A 14,938-nucleotide genomic window follows, 5' to 3' on the forward strand; every position below is an offset into this window, starting at 1 on the left:
AAAGAAGAGAAAGCCATCTACTTAGAAATTTGCCATCTATTTAGAGAGTTTTTGGGAGAGCAAATAATTGTTTCTACAGAGAAACTGAAAACGAAGTGTCCAGACTAGGAAATCACTTGAGCAGGTGAAGGTCACTGGATTGTTCAATTGAAAAAGAAAAGAAACATAGTACAGTCCCCTGATCTAGATGAGGAAGTAGACTAAGACTTCTTTAAAAGACTGAAGGAAATCTCTGTCACAGGATGTGCTGGTCACAAGGACTCTGACATCTCCTGGAAGGGCAATGTATGGGATGAATGGTGGAAGGTTTCTGAGTGGTGTTTGGGATAACTATTTCATACTGGTACTGGATGGGTGAACTGGTGTTGACACACCCAGATCTGCAGCTCACTTCCGAGGAAGAACTGGTTGAAGAGGTGATTCCAAAGATAGTCTTGCTGTGACAGCCATGAAATAAATGGCTGTTGTTTAGGATCCTGAAGGAAATGAAGAAAAAGATTAGCAGGGCATAGATCCTGGACACTAGGCTAGTGGATGTCAGTGTATTATTTATTTGTGCAAGGTGCTCCACTTGGTTGGGACAACTTCAGGTATCAGTGCTGGCTGGGGGATAAATGGATTGAAAGCAGCCATACTGAGAAGGATTTCAGGGTGCTGCAGGATGAGAGGCTTCATGGGGGCCAGTAGTATTGTGGGCTGCATCAAAAACAGCATGGCCAGCAGGTAGGAAGTTGATGCTGTCTCTGCTCTGCTCTGGTGAGATCCCACCTGAAGTGGCAGCAACCTCACAGACATCTATGATAAGTTGACAGGATTTGTGGTCTAGGGGAGGGCAATGAATGTCGTTTACCTTGACTTTAACAAGTCTTTTGGCATGATCTCAGCCAACAAGATAAAAAGCCATTTGAGTGGTCAGACTCGGTGGGCCATGGTTAGCGGGTTGTAATCTGCTTGGAGGTCACCAAGGGCCTGCAAGGGTCTGTACTGTGACCGGTCATGTTCAACAACTGAATCAGTACCTTGATGCAGCAATGGGACTGCACAGTCCTTACATCTACAGAGGACAGAATTGGAGAAAGTGCTTAATGCAGTCAAGGGCAATGCTGCCACCCAGTGGGACCTGGGCAAGCAAGAGGAATGGGCTAATGGGAACTTTGTAAAACTGACCAAGGCCAATGTCTGTCTTGTAGACACAGTGTGTGATGTGGTCTGAGTTTTGAGTAGCAGGATCTAATGACCTCCCTCTAATCTGCAGACTACACCTCTGTTAACAGAGCACAGGGCACTGATTGGAACTTTTGGTGTCAGGGCATGCTGCTGACTCAGTCACATTCTGCTGACATGTCTGCCAACACCTCCAAATCCTTCTCCACAGAGCTGTCAGGTCGCAACATATCTTTGCAATGGGTTCATCCTTCCTAAATGCTTGACTTAAAAATTAGTCTTGAGTTTCATGAAGTTTTCATGAGCCCCTTCCTCTTGCCTGCCTAGGCCCCCCAATGGCAGCCCTGCTCTCGAGTGTTTCACCCAGTTTTGTGCCGTCTGTAAACTTGATGAGAGTATGCTGTCACCACTTTCAGGACATGGTCCTAGAAAATGTCAAACACTTGGGGAGTAGTCAGAGCCTGAGTCACTATCAAATACAGTCCAAAGAACAGCAGATAAAGCATATACAAGGAGAAGGTTAACTAATAAGAACTGCCCACATGGGAAATCTTACTGGGTTTCTTTGCATTTATGCATTATTCATTTATGAATGACAACATAGGAAGCACTATTTGGTTGCTGCTATTTCCTAATGTGGCAAATATGACTCTGATTTTGTTCAAGGTTCTTAAAGGCAATGTGGAGAAAGTTAGAGCAAGTTGTACAAGAAGACCCAATAATTTCCAAGAAAATTCTGCAAATTACCACATGTTCTTCCAGACTCCAGGTAGCCAGTAATTTTCATGATAAAGAAGTGTGTTGTGATTATTTGCTGTGAGAATATATAGATGCAAGATAGTGTTTGAACTCTTCTGCTAACTGTGATTTTTTTTTTTTTACATTAAAAACTAGCAAAATGTTTTACAAAATGCCTGGGGTTTCATGCATCATGCTTCTAAAGGAAGTCTTGGGCTCATCAGCCCCATAGACTTTCCTCATGTTCTTGAGATTGCATGGGACTGCAAAAGGTAGGTTTTGAAAGAGGACAGTTTTCACTTGCCTTTTCCATTCCCATGTGCTTCTCTGTTGGATGGACGGTAGATTAGATGAGAATTTCATGCATTTTGTGAAAACTGAGAACCAAAACCTGTTTTGTCCATCTCAATTTGGCTTAGTCTGAGGTCACAGTAACCATGACCTCAGACTAAGCCAAAGTTCAAACTGTTACTGAATACTGCTGCCTATGGCTGGACCTTCTATTGCCACACTGCTACCAGCTCTCTGGTCACTCCCTCTTCTGCACAAGAAGCAATGCCTATCCTTTACCTAATTTATAAAAATGTAAAGAATCTCCTTGCTGTTTTGGCATGGATGATGTGGTTAGCAGTGATGGAGGTAAGGAATCTTCTGCTTGAGACAGTTGCTTTTCCACAGAAGAGGAGAGCTTTATGTAGGTTTGAACAGAGTCCTCAAACATATAACCTTATTTTTACAAGAGTTATGCTTGCTGTTATTGTTCCTTCCTTGCAGGAACGATTTAAAGGTTCACTTTGTAGAGCCCTTGCTGACCAGTGGATGTCCCTTAGATTAATAGCAGTTGAAGGGAGTGAAGGCTATGACAGTGAATATTTATGTATATCCTGTGAAGAGTAAAGTCTGTTTACCTGAAAAGTGCATCTTCATGGGCAGCTGTCTTGATCAGAGAAAGACTTCAGCAAGGCGGGTCTGCAGAGTGTGATTTTTCATTTTCTAGATCTGATTGATTAGAGAATGCCATCACTTCCATTACAGCAAGAGGTAGAATTAAGGGCTGTAAGTCCTATGGCTACGGGTGGCATAGCCAAACCATTAGGGCTGGGGCTCTCGAGTTAAACGCCGTGCTGAGAGGCAGAATTGAAACCATGGGATTAAATCAGCGGACTTAAGTTAGTCAGACTCAAGGCTGGCATGAGAAACTTCAGGCATAATGTTTTGAAGGACCAGGCAGGAAACAAATGCTTTAGCTGCCCTCTAGTCTCCTGGAAAACCACCTTCAATTCCAGGAGAAAAGAAGTGACATGTGCCAGATGTACGTGAGACTTTGCATTAGTAAATTAACTGGGCTATAACACTCAGGCTTGTGCTGCCTTCTTTAATTGCCTGACATGCACACAGAATGCCAAATTATGTTCTCTAAAAGAAACTGAATGCAGATTATGCTTTGCAGCTCTTTGCACTATTGGTTAGCTGGTACATATCATGCTGAACATCAGGAACTCACTCCACAAGAGGTGAAGGGGCTGCTACTTGTGTAGTTCAGGTGCATGCCAGCGAAAGTCTGCAAAGTTGTGACAGTGGGGTAAGCTGTTGACCTTTTTCTAGCATTGTGCCTTGGACTTGTCACTCTTCTTTCTGAGAGCTCATTTACAGTAGCTTTTGAATTGGAAATAATTATGAAGGACTGTGGCTGCTTTTATCTTTTATGTCCTCACATAGGGACAAACAAACCTTTAAAAAAAGGGATAATTCACCACCACTATGTCGCGTGGGTGTAGTGCAGCAATGCAAGCGTAGTTACTGTAGATGCACAGACACATATGTGTATACTTGGAACTGAGTAGTTACGAATAAAGCTACACTATGTAGGTATGGTGTAAAGCACAATGTGACCCACTGCAGGAGTGAATTGACTGGGATCTTCTCCCTGCAGTTCAAGTATTAGCATCCATTGAATGGTGATTTGTTCTTGCCTGTCTTAGGAGCAAAGAAACAAAGTAAGATGGGAAGTAGTCAATATAATGTTAATTATATTGTTAATGTTAATCCCCATGTCCCCCTTCGCATCCTGAACCCTCACCCCCAATCCTAAAGCAAAAAGGTCCTGGTTTTATTGCAGTATTTATTATGTTCAGTTACGATACCCCTTGCTAAAGCTGGAATGAAAGCAAATGGAAACTTCTGACAAGTTCTTCTACCATCTTCTCTCTTCCCCTGTTTCTACTTGCTAGCCTTGCTAAGCTGTTGGCTGTTGAGCTGCAGAAAGAAGGTTTGCTCTATTAGATAAAGTATTGGTTTGATTTCAATCCCCATCTGCTTTTGGCACACTGTGTCCCATCTTCCCCTCCACCCCTGCCTTTTCCCTCATTTGCAGTAAAAGTAACATGATCACTACACAGTAAATATCTTATCCTCAATCCTTGTTCATTTTCTCTGATATCTTCATGTCCTATCTTTGTCATCCTATCTATTGGAGCATAGGCACTGAAATTTCCTTGTGTTTCTCTTGGCTTCACATCATCAGTTGGTTACACATGGTGCTAATAATGCAAAGGTGGTGGAGTCTATCCGTGTATAGACCATTAATTTAAGAGTGGAACTCAATCATCCTTGTGGAACCTTCCAACTGGAAATATTCTGTGATTTCTGTGATCTTCCTCAGTTGCACATATCATGGTGAGTTGCAGGTGAAGGCAGCTAAGACCCTGTAGCTCCATTCTGTGAGAAGTCTGCTGCAGTTTATGGGATAAGCATTAGTTCATATAACCCTTCCTCTGACCCTCTGTTCTTTCTTGAATAGAGAAACCATAATAGTGGCAATGTATTATCTGCTGGTTTCTCTATTGCACATAAACAGCCTGGTGTGCCATGGTTTGTTTAGACTTAGCATCTGCTTGCTCTCTCCTTTCAGGGTGGTTTCCACCAGAAATGTATTGATATTAATGTAATCGAGAATCAAGAACGGAGAGACTTATATAGATCCTTGTGAGGGATTTTGGACAGGTCCTTTACCACTGTGACAAAGAGGTTTACTTCTCTTTTGCTCATCTGTACAGTGACAAAAGAGCTAATGATTAGACTGAGTTTGTTGTGGAGGTATTGACTTGCATCCTGCCCCTGGAACACCCTTTGCTAGAACTGTAGATTTTCTCTGAGGCTGCATGTAAATCCTACACTGCCACAAGCAGTATGGTGTATACTTGAAAGATTTTTTGGTGACCAGTAGCCTGGTCTGCTTTGATGGTGTCTCACTTCTATCCCTGGAGACACATGGTAAATGATGTTTTCTGATCCAGACTCCAGTGAAGACAGTCTTTCTACAATAGCGACATTTAAAGAATTTAAATAATTGCCAAAGTTCAGTTTGTAATCACAGAGGGTTGAGACAGAGCACTGGATTTGCTTTTCTCCATTTGGAAAAGTCTTTTTGAGATTTTTCTCCTGTTCTCAAAAAAGAAAGTATTTGCTGATATGCATTTGCTGAGAGCAGTCTGGGTTCACCAGAGGTTCCAGCTGCTCTGCAGTGCTCTGGAAATGCAAACCAGCTGTAGGTCTGGCTTAACTCAAGCCATGTTTGTGGCTGGTTTGCATCACTGGAGCAGTGTAAAGTACCTGAAGCATGCCAGCTAATCTGGCCTATTGGTGAACCATTATAAATGACTTGTTTTTCTTCTTGCTCTTTACATGTAACTTTATTTATAGTCTAAGCCCATGGAAATTGCATAGATTGTATCACTAAGGCAAACTTCGTGTTCTAAACTAAAGTCTATAAAATTAGAGTGTTTTTTAAGCCAGAACTTTTTCCTCTTAACTGAAATAAATTTATCAAATTACACACTGTTCCTCTGCACTTGGCTATTACGGATTTCTTTAAAGATGCTGCTTATTATTATTAGATCAAATAATATAAGTCTGAGACCTAAAAGAATATGCTTTATAAGTTCTATTTTGCAAAAGGTGTGCAAAGCTTTTATTCTAAATGCATTGAAATTTTTTTCTAGTTTATTGAGAATGTATGCAATATAGTAAATAGCTACCTACCTTCAATAGTATGATGACTGTTCAAAATATGCCATAAATATTAACTACCAATTACATTAGTCCATATGTAATAATTTTTTTCATAACCATCTTTTTCTCTGAGGCTGTTATAGTGTTGAATGTGTGATGTGTGTTTTTAAACACTATAATACAACGAAAGAATGATAGAAATGTCATTACAGCTGCACTGATCTACACTTTTTTCAGAACCCAGAATTTTTGCTCTTCACCTAGAAATATTTTTGCATAATGAATATGGTATGATTTAAAATAAAACCCACTTTCTGGATAAGCATATTGGCATTCAAGTCAGAAATTGTATTTCTCTGATCACCTGTATATTGAAAAGAAACATGTCAGAATTTGCAAGGTTTTTCTAGACTTTGAGGCAAAACGACGAAGAATTAATTACTGCCTCATATTAATTAAGATAACAATGCAAAGCCCTTCATTAGAATCATAGGAAAAGTTCTTCCTTGGTCCTTGGAGAGAATATTATATGCAAGCCCTGTTGTGTGGGTTGCAAGGTGTCACTGGAATTTATATGCATTACTTGTCTAATTGCAGTAAATGTAGCATGTCCAGATAGGTTTAAAAGTTGGATGGCTGTTTGTTACTTGCTGGAAATCACTTGAAACCTTGCTACTCAGAGGCAGCTGTTCACAGGTCCTTCACCTCTCCCCAGAGATAGCTGGAAGACTCTGTTGTTGGACCCTGTCTTTTATGGCAGAAGCAGTAAACATGACAGGTTGTTTGGGAGCCATCTGTTTTAAAATGGTTGCTGCTTTGTATGCAGTAATGAACTTGAGATCAGTTTTCTGTCTGTCTTCAATAGTAACAGCCTTGTTTGGTGTCACAACAGGTGGAAGTTGATGGGATGAAACTAAATGTGACCAGCGAGTGGAACCTGGCTTCACCCTTGTTGTCTGTCACCATTGATGGCACTCAGAGGACCATACAGGTAATCTCACCAAAGCCTCTTTGGGCATACAAATAATACTGAAACGTGGGGTCTAAACCTGCTGCATCACAAAATTGATGTGATGTTGTACAAACAGCAGAATGTTTTTACTGTGAGACAAATTCACTCCACTAGAGCTCTGGATGCACTCCACGTTACTTACCTAGAGTTCAAAGTCAGTATTGCCTGAGAGTGAAATTTTCATTATGTTCCCAAGTAAATTCTGGGCTTAAGTTCTGTAGATTTCTTGGGAGGTTTATGCAAGCTTCAAGGAGTGTGTATATCTAAAATAATTTTCTATTTTTAGGTGTGTTTTTGGTGTGTGTATATCTAAACAAATTTTCTATTTTTAGGTGTGTTTTTCTTTTTTTAATATTTTAATACTGGCCCATTTTGGTGCCATTTAATTAAGTACATTCCTGATTCTGAACAGGAAAAAATACCAGTGTATGAATCTATAAAACCTGCCTAGGTGAAAAGCATTATCGTTAGAGTGGATAACTGTGTTCACGAGACCTCATTGCAAACTATATTATTATATGACTGGATATATAACTAACAGTAGTAACACCATTTAGCTAATAAGAGTTGAATTTGCACATAAAATTAGTTTGAAAATTAGTGATCATATGATCTGAGGAAGCTTTCTTCTGGAGCTGAGCCAGCAGCAGTGGTACTTGCACTCCCTGAGTATGACCATGAAATACTGCAGATCTAGCCACAGCAACATGCAGTGAGCTGACTGCATGGTATCCAGCCAACAGAAGGTGGAATAAGCACATATGTTGTTTCCTTCTCAGATTTTATCTGCCTTTGCTTTTAGCAAAGAAACTCAGTAGCTTGAGAAGTTATTAATCTTTTAGTGTATATATGTAAATTTATGGGAACCTTAAACTTGACCTCTGATAGTCGCTCACTGGAATCAAAATTGGCTTTTTGGTTATATATTTCGTAGACTTGCCCCACTGCAAGAACCAGATTAGACAAGTGTATTCCTGTAGGTCAATTTGTCTCCAAAAGCAATTGACCCCTGAGTCTTGAAGTATCTTCTTTCTGCAAAACTTAGCCCTAGAGCCATTTAAGCAACAAATATGGATGAATCGAATAATTCCAGCTGTGCTTTATTAATTTTCAGCCAATCTAATTTTTCTTCATAGTTGGTTTCATTCTTCTAAATTTGCTTGACCAAATACAATCTTTGTGAATGTTTTATTCCTTTGAAGGTTGGATTTATGCACCTTTGGCTCCACTCTGCAGTCTAGCCACAATCTAGCAAAGCACTTAAACAGAAACAGGGAATAAATAATTTTAAAATGTTTTGGTTTGAAATATATTTATGTAATTATAGTGTAGACATTCAAATTTTTGCATCTGTTGCATGTTTAAAAAGAAGTAGTAAAGCATGCTTCTGTGTTTTTACTCCTCTGCTAAAGGCTCAATGAGAATTAGAGCAAAGCAGAATACCAGCGCTGCTGCAGAGTTATGAAGAGCCTTTGAGTTTAAAACCCACATTTTCTAGGACATTTTTTAGAGTATGGGACCTGAGTGCCTGAGGAGGAGTATATGCCCTGGTCGCAGTCTGTCTAGGGCATACCAGGGCACAGCAAGGATGTGTGGCAGCCCCCCTCCTCCTGCTTTTGTTTCCTGTGTGAGGAAGCCCATCTGTGTGCAGCAGATGGGAGCTGCAGAGTGCCTGGCCAGGTCCCCAGATGAGGGTGGGACCAGAACCCTGGGGTACATGCAGGTCCTGTGGCTGCAGCATAAGGGCTCTGAAATCATTGTGCTGCTTTGGGTTACTGGGAAATCCATAGGATGCTATACAAAGGGACGAAGTGGTGAAAACTTGGGATCATTTGAGCAAGAGACTTCTGAGATACAGTTTCCAGGGATGGGGGTGTGGGCAGACCCCATGGCATTTCTTGTAGTACTCAGATTTCATCATGGGGAATTTTTTGTGGCTTTTTTTAATAGTTTTGCAGTTAATCCCAGTTTCTCAGCATTTTCTCTAATTATGACTAAACTCTCCCTCTCATTTGGTGAGGCTGAATTTAACACATCCTGAAGTGTAGGATTTTGTTCAGCAAGCAAATGACATTTTCTTGTACAAAAATACTTCACCAAAATGGTTTCCCATTTTGGTGAAGTATTTCCCATTGTTTCAAAATATGTTAGTGACTCAGAATTTGACTTACACCTAGCCATTATGAATTTGGACTTTGCTGAAAATCAAAGAACTATAGGAATATAGTTGCAATACACCTTTCTCAGTTTTGAAGGGATTGGGTTTTATTTAATTGCAAATGCATGTTTAACATACTCATGTATACAAAACAGGATTTGAATATGCTATAACCTTTTAGGAAATATTTAGGATAAAAATAAATGAATAGATGAGGGTCTTAATGATTCCTGTGAAGAGTGAGTGGAAAAGTAGGGGTTGATTTGAGTTGTGGAAAAGAAAAACAAGAACTCTAGTGGAAACTGGAAGGGAGAATGGTGGCTCAATATGGTATCTTGAAAAGTAAGGACAGGTGGAAGAAAGACCACAGGCATATTTTGGGGCAATTTTACATGTTTTGGGAGCATTTTTACTTCTCTGTCTCTCCTCCCATATACAAGTAAGCTGTATTTCAGTGAGCCCTGTGCCCACACAAGTTGTCTGTGACCTCGTCTGTCTCCCAGTATGAGCTGAGGAGCAGGTGGAAGGAAGGAAAAAGTTGTCTTTTTCCATAGAGTTTGAACATCATCTATTCCTCATGGGAACTAGAATCTAAGGGGACCTCAAGATGAGGAATCCATGGAGTCCAGCAGATGGACTTGAACCTAACTGCAGCTCTGTCCTTGCTAGTCAGGTTGCATGGGACACTGTGCAGGAACACCAGGTATCAGCAGGGTGAGCAGGTTGCTCAAGAAAAAAAATGAGTCTAAGAGGAGATCCTCAAAGCAACAACTGCCTGTGTTTGGGCAAGGTCTCAAAAAACACTGCTGACCTCAGTCAGATTTAGAGGCTACTCTGTGGCAATGCTACATGGAGAAATTTTACAACTGCTTGAGACTGTTGAATGCTGTGCCTTCATTGATCCCACCATCAGACACTCAACTCATCCTTAAATACCTTTTACTTGCAGAGTATTCCCTGTAGCAAAAGGATGCTGAGCCAGAGCCAGAGAGTGGTTCAGTTTGAACTATTTGTCACCATCTTTGCCAGTGCTTTTGTAACCCTTAGTTCCATCACATGCACCCAGCCTTTTCACTGCCAAACTGTTGGGCACACAGCTCTGCTATCTCGCTGTTATGAAACCTTCTACCCCATAGAGGTAGTGTAGGCATTTTGCCTGGACCCTGGAAAACTTTTTGTGGCTTTTAACACCTTCAGCAAAGCAATTTTACATTAGCACTGGTGATACCTCCTTTTTTGTGTTTCCTGGCTTTCAGAGAATTAGTGTGATGAACTGAAGCTCTGTAGAATGTAGTGAGAACTGAACTGGACAGGATCCTGAGCAGTTCAGTAGCACTTTGACATTAGTCTTGCTTTGAACAGGGAATATGACTAGCTGATTTCCAGCGCTCCCTTCCAGCATAACTGTTCTGTGTCCCAAACTCTACAGTAAAGAGGTCTTTATCAGTCCCAGCAAGGTGTAATTAAGAGAGTAATGGAGTTGCTAAACAAGAATGATCCTGTAAAGCTGAAATCATCAGTCTCAAGCTTCAAGTGTTTTTGTGAATGAAATAGATGAAGATTTATCAGGGGAGCTTTCTCTACTTAGTGTTAAAGGGGATTCAGTGGTGGCATCACTTATTTTTTCATTTAATTTATTTATTGCATCAACAATTGCAGCAGGAGTAGTATATTCTGCATCCTGGGGTATGACAAATATAAGTGCTTCTCTGATACAATGTTTCTTTAGATTATTATTTTGGTCTATAATAACAGAACAAATGGGAATGCTGTAGGTTGTGAAGTCTTTGTTCCAGGGAAATGCCTGACAGGAGAACAAAGCTTTTGCCCAAGTATTCATTTCCTACAACTCTTTAGAGAGTTTTTTCAGATGTGTAATTTTTTTACTTTTGTAAGAAAAATTACCTTTTTTTCATTTTGCTGTTTTGAGATCTCAGATGTAATCTGTGATAATGATATGATACATTATATAGGTTTTCAATCCAAAGTACTATTACCTCAGAACATTCAGTTTCTTAGCCCCTGAAAATTATCTTGTGAAGGTTTAGTGAGCAGTGTTCATGACTGCTTGACAGTCCATTTTTTTGTGCTGTGCAATTACTGCACATACTCTGCAGTTGTCCTTTAACCATGACTTCAAAATTACTCTTGCTAGGTTGTCTCCAGAAGAGGGACTCAGAATGATCTGCAGACATTTGGTTATCCTGTACCCACATAGCTGTACTTTTGGGTAGAGAAAAGCCAGTGTGAGCCCCAGCACTGAATTCCTGATGGCCCACATTGATTAACCTGTAGCTCACTCCCTGTTGGTTTTTTTTCAGCCTTTTCCAGTTATGACTAACCCAGCCAAATCTGGTACAAATTTCTTGTCCGTGGTTCAGGTGGAGAATATGTGAAGGGAAGGGGAAAATTAAAGGGAAACTACAGCAGAGGAACTAAAAGCACATACCACTACCTTTACCAATTCTTTAATAAAAATGAATACATTTTCTTTTTTTCATTCAGGAAGGAAATGAGTGGTCAACTGATAGGTTAAATCAATCCCTGTCTTACTTAAGATGTTAATCAAATAACATTAGTTGTCATGGTATCTTATGCCCTATATTTTTCCTCTTGGAGCTATCCATTTTCAAAACAATATTAGGATGAATAACTATAAGGATTCTCTGTATGTCCAAGGAACAAAGCATTGTGTTCAGTTGCTGACAGACTCATAGTTTTATGATATCTAAACCCTGAAAGAGATGAGAAGTGGTTCTCTTGAACATGGTAACACATTCAGAGAGCAAAGGGGAAGGAGGAGGAGGGGCATAAGAGTGAGAAAGGACTATATATCCTGTCAGGAATTTTTCTCAAGGCAGTCACAGACATTATCAGATCTAGAATCATATGGCAGCATTTTGACTGATTCCCCCCCTTATAGGAGCAGGATGAGTCATGGCATGCCAAAACAAGGGTAAAGCTTCCACAAGTTCTAGTCACATTGTGATTTAATGTAGTAAGAGCAAAAATTTAGAAGAAGACTAGAATTTAGAGAAGACTAAATGCCTAATTATTGTATTTTTGTAAATCTCAGCTTGAAGTAAATGTCCTTTAGATTAATTCTTTACTAATATTGAATAAACATATTCATAAAAATATTTCCTGTGGAGGCTTTTTTTGGTTGATTTTTGGTGGGGGTGGGATTATGTGGTTTTTTGTTTGTTTTGTTTTGATTGTTTCTTTTTTGTTAGTTCTAAAATTTGTTATCTACTTCTTTGTAACACCTACCAATCTCAAGGATTAAAGAAACACATGAGCATACTTACAAGGCACTCTCTGTATATGTAATAGCATGCCTGCACTGGTTTTAGTATTTAAAAAAAACTTTGCAAAAAGAAGTGACAAGTAACAGTCACATTGGATATCCCATAAAGAAGTATTGGGAAGGATTTGTGTTTCTATTTTTCTGTTTATGGGAGGACAGAAATTTCCAAGTCCTCTACTGCAATTAAATGCCGGGCATTAAGAGAACTCCTAAAAAGTAGTGATACGATGCCTCAGCCTCTTAGAAACTGCACCTGCACAATTATCTGTGGGGACTGATGCCCTGTAAGCCCCTCACCCTGTATTTAACATCTATATTTGTACTGTTTGGGAACAGGTTCCATTTAAGGACTGATGTAGCTTGCAACAGGTGCCAGGGGAGGCCAGTATTTCAGCATTCTGGCAGGATCCCTTTTAGTGGGAAAGGCTGCTTCAGCACAGTGCCACTAACATCTCAGACACCTTTCACAATCAAAACCCTTCACATACAGCACTTGATCATCTCGTTCCCCACTGGCTGACTGCTGCCCTTGTAAGAACCTGGGAAATGTGGACATGCCCTGAGGAAGAACAACTCACTGAGGCTGCTTTTACTGTAAAGTGTGAACTGAGGCTGGTAATGGCTGAGGGTAGAGCAGTGCACAAAATCAGGCTAACTTCCCATCTGTAGTTTAATGCTCTAGGGGGAGACAATGATGGCACCAGCAGTGCAGAATGTTAAATTGTGAAAAGCTGGGGTGATTCCCAAAGTGGAAAGGCTTGTGAGGGTGAACAAGTCTGAAAGTACAGTGCAATACAGACAGACTGCAGCATACTACAAATCCTGGTCACATTGCTAGTCTGGGATTGCATCCCTCCACTGGGATTTTGCACAGTGCAAAGGCAGTGCTGAAATGAAGTTCTGCTTGCTAGAAGGAGAGGGAAAATGAGACTGGTAAGGTTAAATCAATCACCCTTTTTTGTTGAGAGGATGACTTAAAAATTTCACAGCTACTTCTGCAGCTTTTTCCTCCTTTCTGACCCAACCATGGGACTCCACAGGTTGGAGTGACATGGGTGGAAGATGGAGCTTTCCACATGTCCAAGCACTCTCATGTACACAAAATCTCACAGATTAGGTACTAGCAAATGAATCTGTTACAATTTTACAAGGTAAATTACTGTGTATTTTCTTCCCCTGACTTCCCTATGGTGGGAATAATTTCTTTTTTAATTAAACCTGTCTGGGGATGATTCTGGCCTGTGTTTCGTTAGGTGGAATTTTCGAGAATTTATAAGTACTCACCAAAAGACAGCACTCTCCATTTGAAATTTCTGGTGAAAGATATTCAGAATTTTTTTTAGTGAGCAGTTGAAATGAAGCAATAGGAACTGAGCTGTGGGAAATTCTGCATTCTGAAAAACAGCACCATGCTGGGAAACTACCAGTGTTTTGATCAAAATTTTATCTGTAGCTTATCATTAAATTTTCTGGGCTTGTAATTTTGGGTTTGGTTTGGTAGTTTGCTACATGTTTTTTCATCTGGGAATATAGTCATGCCATAGCTTGAAAAAATTGCAAAAAACATTGGCTGAGTGACAATCTGTGTTTTTTGTCTCCAGAAAAAAACAAATGATCTCCAGTTTTTACTTTCAGCAAATAAAAACTTTTACTTTACCTTTTACTTTGCTTTTACTTTCAGCCAAAAAAAGTTTAAGATAATTGTATTTGAGAAGGTTGTGTATCCATTTATCTGATTGCCTTTGCCAGTTCAAATTAATTCTGAGTTTAGGGGTATCATTGCTTTTTCATTTGTAAGCAAAGCAAAAAAAAAAAAAAAATTGCTTTTGGTCTGTTGGAGTTTCTTTGCTTTTGTATTGTACCTTCTCTGCAGCTGCTGCCTTCTAGTAGCTTGGAGAGTCTTAGAGACCAGAAGATTTGTGGAAAATATTCTAAGATCTTGTTGTTGTCTAATAATGTCAGTTAAGAATTTCTTTCAGTAAAATATATATATATATATATATATATATATATATATATATATATATATATATATATATATATATAATGTTTTCTTGAGCTGCTTTATCCCTCTTCATGTAAAGGTTGTTATCATTTTTATCTGCTAGTTCTCATCCATTGCAGGCTTAATGCAAAGCTGATTGTAACCCTACTGCATCTTAAAATTAATACATCATTGATACCCAACTAAGTGGAAACAATTTTCTATGGCAAAGCAGAAGAATTTAAAGTCATATCACACTACCCTTTTGTAACTTACTGGGATTTACAGATTAAAGTGATTATTTATGAAATGACTGTGGTATAGCATACACAAGATGGAGGAGGAGACTCAAACACATTTTGTATGATTGTATACACTTTTCTATTTTTACATGTGTGCAGAAGCATTTTGTTTGTATATACATAGCATATGCAGTATAGCATACTGTAACCTGTGTGTGTAAAAATACATATAATATTTATGTAACACTCACACCCATTTGACAGCTTTGAGACTGCAGATGGATTTTTTGAAGTTGTGATTTTTTTTCACATTTGAGTTAGC

The 14,938-nt window shown here is 39.5% G+C and overlaps 1 protein-coding gene across 3 annotated transcripts in view; it reads left to right on the forward strand.

Annotated features, from left to right (window-relative positions):
- PCCA (propionyl-CoA carboxylase subunit alpha) overlaps positions 1 to 14,938 on the forward strand; it is a 274,780-nt gene that overhangs the window by 198,118 nt on the left and 61,724 nt on the right. For all 3 annotated transcript variants that reach the window (XM_059466064.1, XM_059466066.1, XM_059466063.1), the window contains one exon: positions 6,806 to 6,904. In XM_059466064.1, coding sequence (XP_059322047.1) covers positions 6,806 to 6,904 — 99 coding nt within the window. The remainder of the gene's footprint in view (positions 1 to 6,805; positions 6,905 to 14,938) is intronic.

This window comes from Ammospiza nelsoni, chromosome 2, assembly GCF_027579445.1.
Source record: "Ammospiza nelsoni isolate bAmmNel1 chromosome 2, bAmmNel1.pri, whole genome shotgun sequence".
Taxonomy (NCBI): Eukaryota; Metazoa; Chordata; class Aves; order Passeriformes; family Passerellidae; genus Ammospiza; species Ammospiza nelsoni.